This window comes from Mastigoproctus giganteus, chromosome 6 (genome assembly GCF_048544385.1).
Source record: "Mastigoproctus giganteus isolate SK-2022 chromosome 6, ASM4854438v1, whole genome shotgun sequence".
NCBI lineage: Eukaryota > Metazoa > Arthropoda > Arachnida > Uropygi > Thelyphonidae > Mastigoproctus > Mastigoproctus giganteus.
Window position 1 is genome coordinate 229,860,857 of NC_143580.1, and position 23,412 is coordinate 229,884,268.

Here is a 23,412-nt window from a genome sequence, read left to right on the forward strand (position 1 = left end):
TAATAAATAAATGATATACTTTCACAATATCATACACTTGGACTTCAGGACTTACTGTTTTGGATAAAAGGATGGTTGAGTGGGAGAAGATAGAGAATGATTATCAATGGACACTGCTCTTTATGGACTAATGTTATTAGTAGAGTTCCCCAGGATTTGGTGCTGGGCCCATTGTTGTTTTCAAAATTTATTAATGATATTGATGAAGGTATATCAAGCTTAATGCCTAAGTTTTCAAAGGTTGGAAGGGTGGTAAAATGACATTAACCGCAACAAGATCTAGACAATTAAGGCAGATGGGCCAAGAAGTGGCTATTGAAGTTTAATATTGACAAATACAAGGTGCTTCATATGGATAGCAGTAATCCCAGATTAACATACAAACTATGTGGTACTACACTCAGTATAGTAGAAAATGAAAAAGATCTGGGGGTAATTATGCAGTCAGGTATGCAGTTTTCTGAGAAGTGAAAGAAAGGCTACCAGGGCAGCTCACAGTTTTGTCTATGATATACAGGAACTTTGCTAGCGGGACAAAGAAGTGATTATCCCATTATATAAGGCAATGGTTAGGCCACATCTTGAATACTGCATAAAGGTCTGGAGGCCTCATTTTAGGAAGGGTGTGAATCTGCTGGAATGGGTGCAGAGATGGACAGAGACTGGTGAGGGGGAACAAAAGGGTACTCTTACCAAGGAATGTACCTTATTTGATGTACCATTAAATACGTTAGGCTGTATAATTTATATCTTTGCACATGTGTTTGTCAGTATAACTATGGCCAGTTTTATATGTTATCCTTTCAATTTTCTGAGGTATCATTCCACAGAAGAATTCTAATGTTGCCCAGATAGAAGCAGTTTCAAATGTCAAGGTGATTTCTCAGCAAAGAATTTACATTATAATAATAGTAGTAGTAGTAGTAACGGAGGCATGTAATGCAAGGAAGCAAGAGTATTAGCTTATGTAGCATCAACCAAAAAAAAAAAAAAAAACAATCACATATCCATTCCCTCTAGAAGTTTGTTCCAGCAATTAACCACTTGCAGGCTAAATAATCATGATAATGAAGTTCATACATAACACACAAATACAATAGAAAATGGTCAATTATATAATAGATGGCTCGCAGATAAACTTATATAACCAACTGAATTAATGTTTCTGTGCATTGCTGGATAAGAATGAATTGCTGTTAACAAAGGATGGAAAGATGTAATGAAAAAGAGATCAAATATGAAGGTCTATTTGAAACTCTGGCAAACTTAATAGGAATTCTAACTGCAAACTGTTAGGTATTTAATCTCTTGAGCTGATAAAGAAATGTACGTATAACTAGATATAACTTATTCCATGGTTTGAACTTCTAGGTGTATAAAGAATATGAGAGTTTTGACATCTGTATAATGTATTCTTTTGTGACTTTTATTTGTTAGTTATCCAAATACAGAACTGCTATTTTTCTTACTCGGAGCTAATGTTCAAGATAAAGACCATTTAATAATGGTCTTTATCTTGAAATGGTCTTTATCATGTAAATTTAATTTTGCATGTACACATTTTCTAGAGAGCAAGTGTTGCCTCTAAAGAGCATGTGTTACCTGAGTCACAGGTTAGGAAACCTAAATTTTCATTACCAATGCTTATGACACCACTAAAGAAATACAGACATAATGCAGCATTAAAATAATACAGTAATTGAAATATAGGGATCCATGTTATCCAAGGAAAATTGGTTCCAGAAATTTTTACTTAAAATGGGAACCAAATTTTAGTAATGGGTATTATGTACTTGTACATAGTAAAAATGGATTGAAAGAACTGAAAAATGAGACAATTATTTTATTAAACATTTTTTATTATGATATGTTGAACAATGTAAGGTTAGGTAAAATTTATTGAAAAGTTACACTATTTAACCTCAGAATGCCAAATCATATTCTTTGCTCTGCTTTCGATATCTCCTTCGTTATTTAGGATGGTGTGAATTGTTGTTTCTGGGATCTCAAGGGAGTGCACAATATCGAATACTCATTCTCCACTTCTTTTATGATGTATAACTTCTAAATTAACATCTAAACCATAACTTTTGCATTGTCTTTTTTTTTTTTTTTTTGTGATGTTTTATCATCAGCACTTCACTTTGAATGCATGGTTAATAAAAATAAGAAAACTAAGAATTCACTTAACGTTAAAATTATCGAAAATATCAGATACGTCTACTACAAGCAACAGTAAATGAGAAACTGACTGTAAATAGAGAGAGTCAAGTCAACAGGACACTCACAGGAAGAGCAGGACAGAAAGTCAAGTGTGTAGTGAGCATGCTTTAACGCGAATCAAAACAAAGTACATAGAAACAAAGTACAGGCGCTCCTCTACTTACTTATATATAAATGACTTACGTACAACTTGCAGCTACGTACAAAGCACAAAGCTATTACTATGTTTGGTTATAAGAATCAATTTTGAATGCCTTCGTGATATTTTTCTAAAGCAGATTTCTGGAGATCACTACCATAAAACAATAAAAACAATTAACAGTTTCTGGTTTATTGGGCTTTTCTGTTAGTGCAATCAATTATAAAAGGGTAGTAAACTCGATCTTATTGCATTTGCAATGATACCGATAGCTGGAATTCTGTGGAATTTTACGTTATTATGGTGAAATGAGTTCCCCCTCCACTGAAATCTTCAATCATATAAAAAACATAAATAAATTGTCAAAATCTTCTCTTCATTCCCATTTTTTGAGCTTTGTAAAGTTGTTACTCCATATCTCACTTGAAAAAATGTGAGATATGGAGTAATAACTTTATCGTGTTAGTTGCAATTTGTGTGTGCCATGTTCTTTGTTATTGATTGCTTATCTTTTTTAATGTTTTAAATTTTAAACCCCCCCCCCCCCCAAATGTCAGTGAACAGAAACATCACCTAGTTAGTATGTACATATTACAGTACATATTAATTAAGCTATGTACATATTTATTTTTTATAAAATATAATATAATAAAAATAAAAATTTATTTTTATTTTGCTAACCTGTGGGAAATATTCTTCCGATTTTAATGCATCATTTAATTTGTTAAGTGGAGGAAATAAAGTGTATATTTTATTTTTATAGCCTGTGAATAATATTCCTCCTATTTTCACTTATTAGAATAGCTGTTTAATACAATTAAAATTCAGTTCGCACACGTGATCATGATGACCAGCTTAATTGGAGGAAATAAAGTGTAAATTTGTGCTCTATATCTTTACTTTTATAGCCAGTGGATAATATTTCTCTTATTTTTGCTTATTAGGATAGCCTTTTAATACAATTAAAATTCAGTTCAAAAATGTGATCACGATGACTGGCGCTTACTACATATCGTATAGCGAACGGTATTTTATTATGGAGAGTCTATCGTAAAGTGATTTGATTGTAGATTAAATTAAATTATGTATCGTATTTAGATTAATTAGTTTTGAATAAATACTGTACTCTACATTATTATTCATTATATGTTTTTTCAACTTCATTTAACTCGGTTACAAATCGTAAAATGCTGTACGCGATGAAGTTTGTTGGGGGTTATAATCTCAGTGCATTGTACTGTACTGTACTGTACATGTATTTCGTATCTAGAAGACCGAAGTTGGACTTATGTACAAAACATACTTACGTACATAAAAAAAAAACTATTAAGTACATAAGTCGAGGAGTGCCTGTACGATTATATTTTTTATGTTTTCATACTTTTTTTATGTGTTATTTGCAACCTCATAACTGTGGGGACTCGAATAATGAATACTCAGATACTGGGGGTCCCCTATAGCAGTAAAACCTATTGTTCTCATCATTCCTTGTTCTATTTTTTTCTTGTTTCTTCAGTAATGTATTAGTTCCAATGAGAACAGTTGGCAGAAATGCAAACAGAAATGTATATGGATTTTGTAATGTGAACAAACACTTTTGATTAATTCTCACCACATTAATATTTTTTTAACACAGAGTGAGTGCTTTACATTATGTAACAGAAACATAATAATAAAAAAAAAACGAAAAACAAGAAATGTAGAACATTAAAAATGTAAAACAAGACAAGCCCCCCTGGGATAGCAATCCAATCAAGAATGAGTATGCCCTAGAAAACTCTGGAAAAGCCTCATTGATTGATAGTTCATAAAAAGCTTAAGCATTTTAAGAATTGTCAGGTTCATAAACTCCTACACAGTTCAATTTCATAAAATGCCACATAATTAGAATAAGAAGAGGAGGAGGAGGTGGACATACTATATTTCATAGCAAAATTTAAATAGTATTATATCCTGTCTGGAAATGTTACTCACGTCTTGAAGTTGACCTTCTACTTGTGAAGTGTCTTCAGTAGATGATTTTAAATAACCTCGCATCAATTCCTCTTTGTGAAAGGCAGCCTCTGCCCTATTATAAATCTTTTCTGCAAGAGGTAGTACAGGATCTTCCAATAATTCTTCAGAGGAATTAATAACAATTTGGCCAGCGTGGGCTACAAGTAGAACCAGATTATGTTTAAATAATGTACCACAGGAATTTAATGCATTTTTATTTCTGAAAATGGCATATGCAAGCTACAATTCACTATCAATGTATAGAATATTTCTCTGAGACATATTCAGATATTTTAATCTGAATTAAATATTTGAATATGTCTATATTCAGATATTTTAATTATCTAAATAAGAACAAAGAACAGAAACTAAGAACAAAAATATATGTTCCTAAATGCTATGTAGCAAAATACTAATATACGCTCCAATGGATTTCCTAAATTATTGTATGTTAAAGTGACATTAAATAACAAATATAGAACAAACTAAAGAACATTTTCAAAAAACAGTAATACAAAAAGTTGATATTCTCCAGCTCACTTACACTTATCTGCTAAAAGAAACCTACCAAAACTTTCTAATTCATTCACAAAAATGTTTGATCTCAGCTCTAATCTTGATGCCAATTTCCATCTGCAACTCACTTGCTTTAGCATTAGTAGAGGCATACAATGCAAGAAAGCGAGCTTATAAAGCATCAGCCAAAAAAAAACTGCTCCCATTTCACCCCTCCATTCATTCCAAATGCCTGTCTAGCTCAGTCTTAAATTTATTTAGGCTATTAGCTTCCACAACAAAAGATGGAAGCTTGTTCCACCAATCAACTACCTGCTGGCCAAAGGCTAGCGGGTAGTTGATAGGCTTTTCTGATGTAATGCCAACTACTGATTTGTTTCAATCACCAAAATAAAAAGAAGTGAACTTATTCTTCATCAAAAAAAAAAATCCTTGACTGAACATAATTTGCCCATTGCTAAAAAGTAACTATCCAATTCTGCCTTGAACTTTGTCAAATTCACTATCACAACTACCTTAATCCAATAATCAAAAGCACACATATACTGTGTAATGGTGAACTTCATGAGAACTAATCTTCCGCTCTCCCAAAAATTTTATATGCATGCTTCCCTTGTTCTAGATTCACCTGACAACACAAATATGCAGCCCCTCATTCATTTTTCTTATTCTTTTAAGGGCCCTAAACAACTTGATCAGGTCATCCTAAGGTGTCTAGTTCCATGCTCGGCAGCCCATATCTGCTAAGATGTTACTCATAGTAACAATCTGTAGCACAATTAACTAATTTAGGTGCTCTTCTTCAGACAATTTGGATCTTTTGTTAAGCTCTATTAGAGAGTCTTTCAAATCTGGACAAAATATTCCGAATATGGTCATATCATCATTTTCTAAAGAAGAAGAATAATAATAACATCCTTCTCCTTGCTAACAAAGGTCCTAAAGATTACTGAAAGAACACCTTCAGCCTCCCTGCCTGCCTGTTTACATCACAAGGAAAACTTCATGTCTGCTCATGTCATTACACCAAATCTTTCTTATCCTATCACTTTTAATGTTATAGGATAAGAAAGCCGACCCTGTAACTAGCATGTTTCTTCGCTCTTCCTCTTTCCTTGAGGAAGCCTCTCACTCCCTTCCCATCTGCTATCTACTTTTTTTCCCCACCAACTTCTACTTTCTTCCACTCCATACTGAATTCTTATTTCAGGTTTTCAGAGGATAGCCTCAAGCATCACCTGGAACTGTGGCAGCCCGGTAAGAGTACTATAGCTGGCCTCCCTCCCCACAGTAGGGGGTAGGTACTAGGAAGCAGCTTTTCAAGTGATCATTGCTTCCTGCTAGCAAACTGACCAGTTGACAAGGTGCCAACAGATCCTGACACAACACACATAAAAACCACAATACACATATATGACTGGTTTGGCCCATGGCTGTGTCATGGATGCTAACAGTGGCAATGGACTGCAACAATGTAAATATGCACCACATCCTAAGAACCTCATTAGTTTTTCCTGTTAGGAACTTCCCAGAAATCATTTTATCATCAATCATACAGCAATCTGATCTGAGTTTTCTTTTTCTGTACTCCCCTCCACAAGTTCAAATGTGCCTTTACTTCAAAACTGGAAAACTTTAATTAAATCTTTAAAACTAATGCAAAATACCCATTCAACTATGGATGGATTGTGTGTGATTTCACCATTTTGAACCTGAAGGGGGACCTATATGATTTATTGTCTTTCCCCCATTTGTATATGTATGTAAGAATGTACCACAATAACATTCAACAAATGTTATTGTTGCACAATAAAATTTAAACAAAAATAAATAAATAAATAAAAAAAAAAAAAAAAAAAAAAAAAAAAAGATTAAGAATAGAAAAGAGAAGGATCAAAGCAATGCTCATTCTTGGAGGAGTAAACACATGGTTCCTTGCCCAAAGAGACATATACCCATATCCAAAAAAAATGAGCACTAATAAAAATTGGCATAAAAAGAAATAGGAGTTTACAAGCACTATCTTTTCAAGGGGCACCATTTACTATGGCCACCACAAAATGCAAATTTAGATGTAAACTCCTACAAGTGATGAATAAAAAACATGCAAATATTCACTCAAAATTAAGAAGTCAATATACACACACTGGCCAAAAAAAAAAAACTTTTATTAAGACACAGACAGAAGAAATGCAAATACACATATAGATGGAAATAAAACTGTGACATGGGGTGATGATGTGTAGCATCATTGAGTATAAAGACTGCAAAGATTATTTGCTAGAATGGGGAAAATGTGTGATCATGTTCAGCAGGAGCTACAATTCAAGAAATGAAAGACATAACTGGTTTCTCAAAAGCATCTATCTCAAAGGTTTTTAATTACTGGAAAGCAAGCAGTTCTTCCACCCTCAAAGGCATAAATGTGACAGAAAAACAATACTTCAAGAGTGAAGCTGTCGTACTCTAAGGAGGACCATACAGAAAAATAGGACATCCAGTGTGCAGCAAATAATATCTGAATTCAACCAAGCTTTGAACTGCCCTATTTCAACCCATACTATGCACAGGGAATTGAAGAAATTGGGTAATGGCAGTTGCCTGCCTATTCAAAAGCCACTTGTGAAAAACAGAAAAATCAGCTTGGAGTGGTCCTGAGAACGTCGTGATTTGACAGTGCAACATTGGAAGAAAGTCATGTTGTCAGATGAATCATGATACACCTTGTTTTGCACTGATTGTAAGCAGAGAGTGTGGCAAGAATCTCTGAAGCAATGGATGCTGCCTGCCTTGTTAAGATAATCCAAGCATCTGGAGGTGGCATCACAGTATGGTTTTGCTGGCATGAACTGGGTCGACTGATACCAGTGGAAGGTCAAATGTCATCCAGGGAGTACCTAAATTTGGTATCAGATCTATTACACCCGGCAATGTTACACTTTTATCCCAAAGGTGATGGCCACTTTACGGATGACAATGCAACAGTACACTGTGCCTGAATCATGCAAGAATGGTTCAGAAAACACGATATGGATTTCCGCCATTTTCCCTGACCCCCACATTCACCTGATCTCGATCCTACTGAGAATGTGTGGGATATGCTGGACAGAGCTATTTGGCAACAAAATCCTCTTTCTTCAACTCTGTCACAGCTACATGATATTTTACTGGAAGAATGGTTATAATTAGGCCAAAATCACTAAAACACCTTTTAAGGAAAGACAGATGTAGGATAGATGTGCGGAAATTTGCCTTTAGCCAGTGGGTAGTTGGTTGGTGGAACAGACTTCCCTCCCTTGTTGTGGAAGTTGATAGCCTAAATAAATTTAAGGCTTAGCTGGACAGGTATTTCGAACGAACGGAGGGGTGAAGTGGAAGATTTTTTTTTTTTTTTTTTTTGGCTGATGCTGCATAAGCTTTCTTTCTTGCATCAACTACTAATGCTAATGCTAAAATCCATGCTGTGCTGAACATTTGCTGTTATTCAAAACAAAGGCTGCCTAATTTGATACTGAATAAATTCATATTTTTTTGGCCGCTGTGTGTGTATAATAATATTTTCGTATTATATATTTATAATATACTCATAATATTTTCTATTCTTAATGTTATATTTTTTATTTATTTATTTTTGTTGTGATAGAGGGGTGGTTAGGTTCATTGGAGCATAATAGCCCCTTACCTTACCTTAAATTATAACCCTAATAACAGCATTAATTGATTTTCTGTATTTATTTTGTGGTTCAAATATTTCCTAAGTTTATTTTAATAATGATATACAGGTAGCCCTCATATAATACAGTAGTTTGGTTCCAACGAAATCTCGTGTAATGCGAAACCATGTAAAACGGGACTAAGAACCAGTACAAAAAGGGGTGTTAAATTCCAAAAGCTAACAAAAATACATAATTTTTTTTATAACTATTGGAAACTTAATTTTTATATAAGTAATAACTTAATATTTTAACTTTATTTTTATATAAGTAATAACTTAATATTTTAACTTTATTTTTATATAAGTAATAACTTAATATTTTAACTTTATTTTTATATAAGTAATAACTTAATATTTTAACTTTATTTTTATAATAAAAGCAATAACTGTAATAGTAGTAATAACAAATAGTAATAACTAAACAAACGTCTTACCTTACAAACTGTGATACTTATATATCAGATAATGTACGTTCATTTAATTTTCTTTCCCTTCATCGCTGCTAAGCACAATCTCTTCTGCAGCATCTAGATTTCGTGTACCTTCTGCTCTCTTTAAAAGTCACAAACTGCACTCTTTGAAGTCACAATTATGGTCTGAAACAAGCACAAGTTCAATAGCACAGAACCTAATCCAAGGATCTCCCAACAAAATATAGTGGCCCCACGCTTCAAATGATACGTGAAAATCGGAAGAATATTTTCCAGTTAGCAAAATAAAAATAAATTTACGCTTACGTACATAGCTTAATTTAATATGTACTGTAATATGTACATGCTAATTGATATTTCTGTTCACTGACTTTTTTTTTTTTTTTTTTGGTTGTAAAATTTACTTATATATCAGATAATGTACGTTCATTTAATTTTTTTTCCCTTCATCGCTGCTAATCACAATCTCTTCTGCAGCATCTAGATTTCGTGTACCTTCTGCTGTCTTTAAAAGTCATGAACTGCACTCTTCGAAGTCAATTATCTTTTATGGTCTCAAACAAGCACAAGTTCAATAGCACAGCACCTAATCCTGATAAGCCGATAAGCAATTAATAACAAAGAACAGGGCATACGCAAGTTGCAACAAACATGATACAGAGTAATGAGTTTCTGAAAATGTATTTATGTTTTTAAATGATTAAATATTTCATGGAAGAGGAAACACATTTCACCATAATAACATGGATATCCACAGAATTCCAGCTATTGGTACTACAGCAAATGCAAAGAGATCGAGTTTACTACCTGTTTATAATTAATTACACTAACAGAAAAGACCGATAAACCAGAAACTGCAAATTGTTTTATGGTAGTGACCTCCAGAAATGTGCCTTAGAAAAATACCATGAAGGCAATAATGACTAGCGAGTCAGGGATTAAAAAAAAGGAATGGAAACATTGAAAATTACATCAAACATCAAACATAACAGCAGGATTTTTCCAACACAAAAGCTCAAAAATACTGTGTTATGCGAGATTTCCAGCTAATCTCAAACCGTGTGAGAGCGAAACCATGTTGTAGAAGTACCGTGTTATACGGGGGTTGGCTGTAATCATGTTTTTCATTCCCTATAATAAATTCGGGAACAAAAACATATGAATTGAAATCATAATATTAAATAGCTCCATACTTCTTTCTTTAGCTGTATAAGATTCTTTTTTTTTTTTTTATGAAACCCCCTAACACGAGAGGTATTAGAACCTATAGTACTTAGTAATGTGCTTGGGTTGGAGGTTGAGATGATGAGAGAAGATATTTGTTGACATTAGACTTCAACTTCTGTAGACTGTAATTTTCAGGAAATATGTTTGAAAGAAGGCTGTTCCAGGAAACAGCAGTAGAATGAATAAATGAGGAAGATGAAAAGTTGGTTCTGTGAGTTTGAAGTTGGACAGTAAATGGATGTTGGCTGGTGGCGGCACATGTTCAGACTGTTTTGAAAGAGAGAGAGAGAAGGAATTATAGAATCCAATTCAGAAGAACAGTCCACACAAATTATACAATAGTTTATCAAGAAGCCTCCTAAAGAGTTACCAGTAGGCTCGGTCTGGTGTAGTAACTAGTGGCTGGCCTGCGAACAATGTTTCAGAGCTGTACTCTCGAAATGTAAGAAAGATTGGATCTCGCCATGATGTCCATCATAACCTCAAAAGTCATCAGTCATACTGCATGATGGAAGAGATGGGGAAGGGTTGACCGGAACTTAGATCTGGAGACTAAACATGGGTTCCTCCACTACAAGTCTCCAATAAGCAAAATGGTGGTATTGCACCGGTTGATGAGAGTCATCTACCACTTAGTATTGCCTGGTAACATAGAAGGGTGGCATTCTGCCACACCTTGACCCCTGCTTATGTTGGTTCACACCTGGGTCATCCACAGTGTGCTTGTGCATGGGGGTTATACCCAGAATTACTAACAGTCCCACCATTGCGAAGGTGCAAGCAGAGGATTTGGCTGTCACAGACTGTCTGGACTTTGCCGAATTTGGGTCCACTTGACTTGAGTGTCACCCAAATATCAGTTCCATCATGTTTTAGACTCCCAGGTAGCAAGTACAGCTTGTCTGGCATATCTGAGAGAATGACTGTGACAACCTCAAGGACCAACCATTTGCAAACTCTCTTGTTATCTAAATATGTTTGTGGCTTCCAGGATAATATTAATACTTGTAAATGTTAATACAAAGCAGTATTTATATCCAGTAACCTGTAATTGCCACCCCATTTAGTAGGGCTTAAGAAGTCCCTCAACCTGCCATAGTCTCATCCTTAAAATTGAAGCCTTATCTTCTTTACCTTTGACCACTGGAATTTACTTAGACAGTACCCATTTTATGACACTGCTACCTGCTTCCTGCACTGCATCTTAAAGATGGTACTTTTCATATATCTGCTCTATTTCTTGCCACTGACTTACTAATATCAAATCTCTTCTTTTTGATTTGCTTTAGTTCAAAGCTTATCACACTTTTTCAAATTTATTTACTATCTCAATTGCTCACCCAACTTGAAAAACTGTTCAACTTTTTTAACTTTCTTTCTTTAAAACTATACTTTCTTCAGTATAACTTTCTTAACAGCAAAGAAATTTTCTTAGTTGATTTTCATATTTATAAACAAGTGATTTCTAGTTATAAGGACCTAATTTTCTTCAAATTTCAATTTTCTAGTTATAAGGACCTAAGCCAGCTGGCACAGATAATGAGGTATATGTTATTAATGACTTTACACAATACCAGGCAATCCTACCCATAATATTCTTAATCTTTTCCTCACCAATAACCCATCAAAGTGCAGAGCTAATGGTCACCACCAAATACGGAGGATGCGGAAAGGTCAGGGAATGACCACCGCATATCCCCAGAGCAATATGACCTTAGTTGCTAATGCTCCTAAAAACCAAATAACAAACAGCAGAGCTAATGATGGTATTAGCTGCCATCAACCATTAGTACCTTGGATCATAACTTGGTGAAGGAATCTTCTCTAATGGAGTCTTTGTCCCATGACCATTTTCCAGTCTTATGTCTTTTTACTTTACCACAAATAGGATATCCACAAGATTTCTATTCTTTTTTTCCATAGTTGTATTACCAATTTAAAATTTAAAATCCTAATGCTTGTTCAGCTTATAATTATGGGTGAGACAGTTGTACTTTTATTTGTGTTTAGCTTTTCAGATTTATCATATCTCAAACTTCATTTTTTGACTACATCAAACTCACAATAGTTGTAAACAAGTTATTATTAAATCTGGGCCTGAAGAGGGTAAGTGTAGAAATCTTTCTTCATCGTGTTCAAATGGTAGCTGAACATTCTGCTCACTCACTCCCTCTCTCTTGTCAAAGCAATTGGCTACAACTGTTTCCAATCTATATGTTCACATCTCTTACATTCTGAAAATTCTATTACATTTTCAGTTAAAGATAAAACTGACTTACAAGCATCTTACTTTTCACTTAACTCTTGAAATGATTTGTTGTTGTTGTTGTTATTTGGTTTTTAGGAGCATTAGCAACTAAGGCCATATTGCTCCGGTGCGGTGGTCATTCCCTGACCTTTCCGCATCCTTCGTATTTGGTGGTGACGGGCTCGAACCCCGGTCTAATCAAGAAGCGTGTGCTACGCACTGCTGCTCCTTCCCACCTGGCTACGGAGGCGCCCTTGAAATGATATATAAATTTGTTTTAAGAATGTAAGAAAATACTAAACAACTTCTGATAATGAACACCAGAAAGGATGCTTAGAAAACACTAACCTGCTATTGTAACCATCCACGGAGCACCATCTTCTCCAACAGTTCTATTAATCAAATTCAATACATTTTTCAGCATGGTGTTCAAATGTTCACTAGTTACCATTGTAACATGATTCCTAGAGGAAATGAAATTAAAATAAATTACCAAAAAAAAAAAAAAAAAAGAAAAAAAGAAAGAAACAATTTACATACAATAATTTTTTTTTTTTTTTTTAATTACAGCCTTTACGAAGAATAAATATTATGTCACTTTAATATCACTGATACATTACCCTGTTTGGAGATTAACGTTATCAGGTCCCTGACTCCACCAGAATGGTAGATAGCTTAAAAAAAGAAGGAAATGGTAAGCAAAGTTAATGCCTTTATAGAGAAGGAATTGCTTATGCAATAATAATGAAAAGATATTATTATAAATACAATAATATAGAGCTTAAGAAAAGAAAACACTACATTTATAGATTTTATATATGAATTTGAACTATTTTAACATTATTAGCATTAAATCCTCATACAAACCAAAATACAAATTCAGTAATTATTTATTTCAAATAGTTCAATCTACATTATAAAGATGCCTCTTTGGTGTCTTTATAACACAGCCATATTGGAAAAAAATCTGATTTTTTTAAAAAATTAAACCAAATATAAAAAATATCCACTTGTTAGTCAACAGAAATAGTTCATCATCATCATCATCATCATCAGCCATTTTCAATCCACTGCAGGATGAAGGCCTCTCCAGCAACTTTCCAGTTCCTTCTGTTTTGAGCACTGGCCATCCATTTACTACCCAAAAACTCATGAATTTCATCTATCCATCTCCGCCTTTGTCTTCCAGGTTTTCTTCTAGCTCCTCTTGGGTACCATTCTGTTATTTTCTTAGTCCATCTGTCATCATGTCTTCGAGCTATGTGTCCTGCCCAAGACCATTTTAGTTCTTTAGTTTTGATAAGAATGTCCTTTACTTGAGTTTGCTGCCTAATCCATGTGTTTCTCTTCTTATCTAACAGTCTGATTCCCAATATAATTTGTTCCATTTTTCGCTGTGTAGTTCTCAGCTTCTCTTCCATTCTTTTGGTGAGTGCCCAAGTTTCACTTCCATAAGTCATGGTGGGAGTATACATTGGTTTATTATTTTATGTTTCAGATAAATTGGGATATTGCTCCTCAGTATGTGACTATATTTCCTGAATGCTATCCATCCAAAATTTATTCTTCTCTTGACTTCCAGCCATTTATCATTATTACAGCTAATAACTTGTCCCAGATAAGTATATGACTCCACCTTTTCAATTACTGCTCCTTCAATCATTATTTCCCTTTCCGTGGCATACTTGTTCATCATTACTTTTGTTTTAGCCATATTCATCTTTAGTCCAAAATCCTTACTAACTGTGCATAACTGATTAAGATTTTCCTCTAATTCTTTGGGATCGTGGCTTATGACCACAATGTCATCTGCAAATCGTAAATGGTTTAGGTACTCTCCGTTCACATTGACTTCTTTCTGCGACCAGTCTAATCTTCTGAAAGCTTCCTCAAGGGCAGCAGTAAACAGCTTCGGAGATATTGTGTCTCCTTGTCGAACTCCTTTCTCGATTTTAAATTTGCTACTGTCTTTGTCTAGTCTAATAAAGGATGTAGCACTCTCATATATTTTCTTCAAAATCATAATATATGGGGTATCTATGCCTTGTCTTTCCAGTGCCCGAAACATTGCCTTATGCTGTATGGAGTCAAATGCCTTTTCATAATCCACAAATGCCAGGCATAATGGTGTTTTATATTCATATGCTTTCTCCATTAGCTGTGATATTACGTGAAGGTGATCCATAGTTGAGAATCCTGTCCTAAAGCCAGCTTGCTCTTTCGGTTGATTCTCATCAAGTATTCTTTCTAATCTGTTAGTAATGACCCTTGTGAACAACTTGAAGATGTGGGATAACAAGCTAATTGGTCTATGATTTCCAATTTCTGATTTAACTCCTTTGTTATGCAGCAAAACTATGATTGCATTATTCCACTGCTTAGGCGTCACACCTTTTCTAATGCACTTTGTGAAGAGCCTTGCCAGTTTTTGTGTTATGTCTCTTCCTCCCAATTTTAACAACTCTACAGTAACTTCATCTTTCCCCGGGGCTTTCCGATTCTTCATTTTCTTCAGTGCATGTTCTACCTCATCAGGAAGAATATCGGGTATGTCGTATGTGTTGCTACTTTGCAATCCATCTTCCCCACTGCTGGTATCATTCCCTCGCTCCTTGTATAATTCTCTATAGTAGCCTTCTGCTATTTGAATTATGCCTTCTCTGCTGTTTATAAGTACATCATCGCTATTCTTCAGTTTCAGTATCATTTGTCTTTCTGTATTACTGCTCATGGCTGCTGATTTAAATTCTTTGTTTTCCCTTAATGCTTGTTCTACTTTTCTTGTGTTAAATCTTCTTATGTCCTCTCTGAGTCTCTTTCTAATGGCTTTGCATAACTCAGTATACTCAATTTTCTCCCTGTCAGTGTTTTTCTTGCTCTTCATTTGTCGTCTTCGGTTTATCATGACAAGTGTTTCTTGACTAATTTTTTCTTCTTTGGATTTCTGTTTTCCTATAGGTTTCTTGGGCTTTATCACTTTCAGAAAGTTGTAATATTCCTCGTCGATATCTTGGGCCTGAGCAGTCTGCAGAAGCTCACTGCTTTTTCTCCTCCTCTGTTATAGTTAGTTATAGTAATAGTTATAGTTATAGTTATAGTAACAGAAATAGTTACAATGTCATAACTATCTACTCAACCTATCCTTCAGCTAAGGCCAGAAGGGTTACTACATATTAATATTACAGCATGAACATTCATATTGTGAACAGGGGGAAATTCCTAAAAATAACGAAATATTTCAAAACTATAAAAATCTGTACAGATTTTATACCTTTCAAATTTTAAAACATCAGGAAAACAGATTTTTATTAAGAACAATTTGGAACTTTTTTAATCCAAATTAGCCTTGAAACTAACTTTCAATGACATATACAACTTTTAGATTAACTTTTGATTATTTGGACTATCAAATATCAAACTTTTTATTTATTTATTTATTTACTGTAGCAGGAAATCTCTGCCAAATTCTGGCAACCCTGCCGCATATTTACAATATCATAAATACAGTATACAGATATAATTTATAATAGCAAATGGAAAATGAGGTCCATCCATTCAAAAGTGGTCAAAAGTGTCCAAAGTCCATCCACACAAGAACCCTTCAAGAACAGCCAGTGAAATATATTGCTTTTTAATTTTAGCACACTAATGTAAAAGATGCAAAAACAGAAAAATATTAACTTAGTGTCCTCAACTGATATAAAAAATTTACTGTTTGAAAGAGAACACTGCTGATGCAGAGTGTTTTTCTTTAGAAATGAACTTTGTTGTCAAGAACTGGCTGTTAAAAGAAGTATTCTAATGTGTCATCAGAAAGTGAGATGGTCTAAGGTGAGTTCTTGTTTTAGTTAGGTTGGGGAATTGGGTAATTAGATGGGCTCTGATGTATCAGTGATTCTTGATTAGGCCTAATAGGCCTCCTCCTCCTTTTAAGGATTTAATTAACAAGCATATAATGTACTACATCATGGCATTATTGAAATAAATATAACAAATATTTTTGTCTATATAACATTGATGTAAATACACAATAGATAACTCTTAAACTCTTAAAAAGAGCATCATTTTATCTGTATCTCATATTGTGCACCTCCTTCACAAAGAGTTGCCATCTATTGCAATACATGGCAGCTCATTGTGAAGGAGGTACACAATATGAGATACAAATAAAATGATGCCCTTTTTAGAGCTGCCATGTATTGCAATACATGGCAACTCATTGTGAAGGAGGTGCACAATATGAGATACAGATAAAATTATGCCCTTTTTACACTACTATCGTAGTTTTTTCATTTAAGAGTTATATATGGTGTATTTACACCGATATTATATAGCTAATTTATACTCTTGAACATATGATGCCTTGCTGCATTTAGTTTGATTTAAACAAATATTTTTGTGAACTCATCCTTTCATGAGAATGCATAATCTCTTGACTAGCAAGACGCAAGAAGATTTGTATAATTCCTGAAATTTCCCAAAAAATTTAGTGTATTTTCTTTTAAGTACCATCTTGTATCATTATTTTCTTATAGGTATAGTACTAGCACTTGGGCAGCAGAGTGTCTGGAATAAAATACCTGATGCCACCTCAACCAAGTGTCATAGACCTACAAAGACATGCTGCTAAGGTGACCCATAAACCTATTACTATGTCAACATCATTTTTTGTTTTCAGCCTCAGTGGCCAGACTAAACATATAAGTTAACTTGTTTTTTATAGTCCCAAAGTCTGCCACCTTATAGCATCAACTGCCTGTTGCTGATATCCTTATTTGGATAGAAGAAGCAGTAAAGCACATGTGCTAGTCTCTGTAATATGCATGTGAGTGAACTTGCTGAGAAGATCAAAAAACCTGTGAACTTGGGCTAATGATGTATTTTGACACCTGTCGATAGATAAAGGGTGTGGGGCTATGGTTCTTGACAGGAAGGTTATCAGTGTATGCTCTTCCTTGCTAATAATAATACCCTCTAGTATAAATCCAGATATCAACCTCCCCACACTAAGGAGGATGGCACATGAGCCTATGCTCCATTAGAAATTAGAATACAAGATCTTAAATAAATAATGATAATGATACAGGATAATGTATAACAGGCCACCATTGCAGAATGATCAAAAGTGAAAGTATAAGTAATATACATGTGTTTGATTTGATCATGATTCTAGACCACAACTGCTAAATACTCTATATTCTTGTATCCTATCTTGTAAACTTCTGTGGCCCTATGCAGATTTCACACAATATAAATAAAATAAATATATAAATATAAACAAAAATATATTTATGTATTCATTTCTGCATACAAGCAATCAGTTATCAGCTGCCAAAATTCTATGACTTCTTGAAGATCAAACCAAGGGAAATTCATCCATTGCTCAATATTATTATTATTATTATTAGCCATATGGTGCAAGGAAGCCTGAGGCTTATGCTGCACCAGCCAAAAAAAAATTGAGTTACCCTGAGAGAGAGAGAGAGAGAGAGAGAGAGAGAGAGAGAGAGAGAGAGAGAGAGAGAGAGTCAAAAGTAGAAGGGGATCACCAAGAAAGAGAAGAATATGAAATGCACCACAGCAAAACTCACTAACTACTGCACTAACATCAGAAGATAAGCACCCCCTCCCACCTTCTCAAAAGTAGCAGTTAACACTCACAAATCAATAAAGTTAAAGGTTACATTACTGAAAAATATAACATTATTAAGTTTTCAAGAAGAAATAATCATTTTTTTCTTTCTTACCTGCAGAGCATTGGCAAAATCACATCAATTATGTAAGGTGTTTCAGAATATTTTCCACCTCCAGAAATGAATTTTTCAAGTTGGGACATGAGATCATCCAGTGTTGGCATACTTGATTCCAATTCGGCCATAACAGCTGAAATAAAATGAACATTAATCAGCATTTTGCACTATGATAGCCAATGTAGTAGTAGTAATAATGGCAAATGATGTAAGAAAGCAAGTGCTTATATAGCATCAGCAAAAAAAAAAGTTCACCCATCCACACCCTCCAAGAATTGGTCTAGTTCTCCCTTGAATTTATTCAAACTATCCACTTTCACAACAACAGATAGAAGCCTCTTCCAACAATCAACCACCTGCTAGCTGAAGGCAAACTTCTGCACATCTATCCAGCAACCATCCTTCCTCAACTTATATTTATGGTGCCTGTTATCTTGACACCAGGTGCCTGGCTTCGAGATGCTGCAATTTTCAGAACTGAAGCCTTTCTAGGTAAGAGCACCCTTTTGTTCCCTTCACGAATCTGGTTGCCCTTCTCTGCTCCATTCCAGCAAATCTACATCCTTCTTAAAATGAGGCCTCTAGACCTGTATACAGTATTGGAGCAGTGTGGCATTGGAGGCAAATTGCTGCTATGGATAAAGGGGTGGTTGAGGGGGAGAAGACAGAGAGTGGTAATCAATGGACACTGCTTATCGTGGACTAATGTTATTAGTGGAGTCCCTCAGGGTTCAGTGTTGGGTCCATTATTGTTTTCTGTATTTATAAATGATGTTGATGATGGTATATCAAGCTTAATGTCCAAGTTTGCAGACGATACAAAGGTTGGCAGGGTTGTCAAGGACACTACTGACACTATGCTGCTGCAACAGGATCTGGAAAGGTTGAGCAGATGGGCTGAGAGGTGGCAAATGAAGTTTAACATTGACAAATGTAAAGTACTACATATGGGAAACAGCAACCACAGAGCAACGTATCAACTCTGTGGTACTACACTGACAGTGGTAGAGAATGAAAAGGACCTGGGGGTAATTGTGCAGGCAGATATGAAGTTCTCTGAGCAGTGCAGACAGGCTGCAAGAGTAGTTCATGCTGTCTTGTCAATGATATACAGGAATTTTTCTAGCAGGGATAAGGAGGTGATTATTCCCTTGTATAAGGCAATGGTCAGGCAACACCTTGAGTACTGTATACAGGTCTGGAGGCCTCATTTCAAGAAGGATGTAGAGCACTGGAACGAGTACAGAGAAGGGCAACAAGATTAGCGAATGGAACAAAGGGGTACTCTTACAAAGAAAGGCTTAAATTTTGCAAATTACAGTGTCTGAAGACTAGGCACCAGCGAGGTGATCTGATAGAGATGTATAAAGCCTTGAATGGTTTGAGCATGCTCAATGCTGATGGGATTCTTCCTCCTGCTCAGAATAATCACCTGAGAGGGCATAAATTCAAATTGAGGAAAGACAGATGTAGGATAGACGTGCAGAAATTTGCCTTTAGCCAGCAGGTAGTTGGTTGGTGGAACAGACTTCCATCCCTTGTCGTGGAAGTTGATAGCCTAAATAAATTTAAGGCTCGGCTGGACAGGTATTTCGAACGAACGGAGGGGTGAAGTGGAAGTTGGGTTTTTTTTTTTTTTTTTTTTTTGGCTGATGCTGCATAAGCTTGCTTTCTTGCATCATATGCCTCTACTAATGCTAATGCTACATGCTAATGCAAAGGGAAAATCACCTCCTTAACTATGCTAACAAAGTTTCTGTATATCATTGACAAAACCCCATGAGCAGTCTACACTGCTCAGAGAATTTCACATCTGACTGTGCAATTATCCCCAGGTATTTTTCATTCTTCACTACCCTAAGTGTAGTACCATACAGTTGATAAGTTATTTTGGGGTTACTGCTACCAATGTGCAGTACCTTGCATTTGTCAATGTTTAATTATAAATGCCATTTCTCGGCCCATCGACCGAATTTTCCAAGATCTTGTTGCAGTATCTCATCCTGATGACCATTAACCACCCTGCCAGCCTTTGTATCATCTGCAAACTTTGATATTAAGCCTGATATACCTTCATCAACTATCAGTGATAAATATTGAAAACAACAATGTACCCAACACTTAATCCTGAGGAACTCCACTAATAACATTAGTCCATGAAGAGCAGTGCCCATTGAAAACCACTCTCTGTCTTCTTCCACTTAACCATCACTTTATTCATAGCACTAACTTGACCTTAATACCACATTGCTTCAGTTTCTACAGCAGTCTTTTATGTGAAGCAGTATCAAAAGCCTTCCTGAAATCCCAGTATGGATATCTCGGGAATGAGGTTAAGCATGTGTGGGAAAAGAATTTTGAGTTCCAGCAAATGGATAAGTTTTTGATAAATTTCTGCTGTTTTATTGACGTAATTGTTATATAATTTGTTTAGGGCAACAGCCTCAGGTTACAAAGAAGTTAACTAACATATACGTTTGTGCTATAGCATCATGTTTATATTTAGACAACTACTAAGTAGTTACAAAAATGGCATCATATGAGTGTATCTCATATTGTGAATACCTTCAAAATGAGTTACCATTTTGAAGGTATTCAAGTTAGTGATATTACACTAACTTGAATAAGTTTAAAGTAAAAGCAATGCGTACCAATATGTTAGTTAACTTTTTAGCATTAGCATTAGTAAAGGCATATGGTGCAAGAAAGCAAGCTTATACAGAATCAGCCAAAAAAAAAAAAAAACCTTCTCATTTCACCCATCCACTCATTCCAAGTGTTTGTCTAGTTCTGTCTTGAATCTATTTAAGCTATCAACTTCTACAATGACAGATGGAAGTTTGTTCCAGCAATCAACCACCTGCTGGCTAAAGGCAAACTTACGCTTATCTATCCTACAACTGTCTTTGTCCCCAATTTAAATTTATGCCCTCTCAGACGATTATTCTGAGCAAGAGAAAGAATCCCATCAGCATTGAGCATGCTCAAACCATTCAATGCTTTATACATCTCAATCAGATCATCTTGCAGGTGCCTAGTCTCCAGACACCATAATTTGCAAAACTTAAGCCTTTCTTTGTAAGAGCAACCCTTTGTTTCATTCACTCATTTCTTTGTAACATGAGGCTATTGTCCTAAACAAATTATGTAATTCTCAATTACGGTACACCATCAGGCATCTTTCATATTGCACAGGTAAACTTCTCAACTGGGTTGTCATCATTGAAACACCAGGGCATTGTACCTGCCCACCCACCAAAGAAGAGCCAATAAGCTCTGAAACAGTGCCATCTGGATGGTAGTATCCACTGAGAATAAGTAACAGTAGCCTTCTCCATTGGTTACCATGATATTGGTAGTGCAATATCATGGTAATGCATTGTGAAGGAATTCACAATATGAAATACACTTAAATGATGCCATTTTTGTAACTACTTAGTTGTTGGCAACGTATGAACATGATCCCATTAACAGAAACTTATATGTTACTTAATTGTTATATTAATTTTTTTATAACTAGCTTTATAGTCCTAGTCACACTCCTTAGGTTATCTTGAATTTAGCTAAAGATTTTGTAGGTTACTACTTAATATAAATAGAATCTTTTTCCATTCGAAACTTGCTACTACTATATTGTTATATTAATTTTTTTATAACTAGCTTTATAGTCCTAGTCACACTCCTTAGGTTATCTTGAATTTAGCTAAAGATTTTGTAGGTTACTACTTAATATAAGTAGAATCTTTTTCCATTCGAAACTTGCTACTACTGTTGAAAAAAAGCCGTGAATTAGGGTTGAATTTGAAAGTGTCTGCAATTCTGCCCAGACACGATAGGAGGGAGTATATAATGAGAGCCTTGTCGATCAATTCGGTACTGGAAAGATTGTGCAAGGCTCAAGGGGTAGAATTTTTTTTTTTTTCAGCTTGGTCTGTACTTGTTAACAGGAGAGACTGCTTCTACAGAGATGGGATACACTTAAATAGAAAGGGTGCAAGAATATTTGCTGTTGCTATCGAGGCAGTGTTAGGTGGGTCGGAAAACTGCTAGCTTGGGGTGGATACAAGGACGAATAGATTAACAGTAGCCACTGGCAGAGGTGAGAGTGATTCTTGCACTGCTTCTATTGGAATGAGCAGAAGCCTGAAAAACAAGATGCAGGATATTTCAGAGACTGCTGGGAGTCATTGCGATACAAGTAAACACATGGGTTGTGTTAGGGTAGCTAAGAATAGAAACAGGTGCATGTATACTTGCATGTACACCAATGCTAGGAGTTCGGTAAATAAATTTGACGAATTTGAGGTATTGCTCAAAGCATCAAAGGTGGATATTGTTGGGATATCAGAGACTGAAATTTTAGGAGTTGATAATAATGTTTTAGTAGCTGAATATCTGAGTGATTCCAACATTTTGGAGCGTATTTAAAAAACTAGTGACAATATCGATGCTGAGTTGGATGAAAATGAGGACAACAAAGGGAAATAGCAATATTAAATCATCAAAACAACAAATTTTGGCAGTATTTGAAACTTTGCATTAAGGCCTTCAGTGTGAAGAAAATGTGCCAGAAAATAATTTGAGTGTTTAAACAAATGCGAACATTTTTATGAATGGTGTACAGCAGAATCCAGTGTACAACAAAAAATAACCAAATATTTTGCAACATAATTCTTAAAAGTGTAGTAATACAGTGGATTCCGGTTATTTGGGTCACCGGTTAATCGGGGCATCCGTTTATTTGGGGCAAATCTTAAAAAAACAGAAACCAATCGAGAAAACAGCCAGGGTTTACTTCGCTTAATTGGGACAACATGCCATTTAATCAGGGCAAGAGACCGCAGCACTGGAAATTATCCTACGATTATCTCCGACAGTACCACGTGGTTCGGTCAAAATTCTGGAGGTCACAACCATAAAACAATAAAAACAATTAGCAGTCACCTGTTTATTGGGCTTTTCTGTTAGTGAAATCTATCATAAACGGAAAGTAAACTCGATCTTACTAAATTTGCGCTAATACCAACAGCTGGAATTCTGTGGGTTATTATGGTGAAATGAGTTTACACTTCCATGAAATCTTCAATCATATAAAAAAATTAATTTGCAGACCTTCTCTTCTTTCCTATTTTTAAAGCTTTGTAACTCGTTACTCCGTTCTCACTTGT

General features: G+C 35.1%; 1 protein-coding gene across 1 annotated transcript in view; it reads right to left on the reverse strand.

The window, feature by feature from the left end:
• The window catches only part of RyR (Ryanodine receptor), an 841,404-nt gene that overhangs the window by 384,064 nt on the left and 433,928 nt on the right, over positions 1-23,412 (reverse strand). Inside the window, exons 58-61 of the mRNA XM_090376454.1 lie at positions 18,242-18,377; positions 13,115-13,168; positions 12,843-12,958; positions 4,281-4,515 (exon numbers count right to left, since the gene is read on the reverse strand). Of these exons, the coding sequence (XP_090232580.1) occupies positions 4,281-4,515; positions 12,843-12,958; positions 13,115-13,168; positions 18,242-18,377 (541 nt within the window). The remainder of the gene's footprint in view (positions 1-4,280; positions 4,516-12,842; positions 12,959-13,114; positions 13,169-18,241; positions 18,378-23,412) is intronic.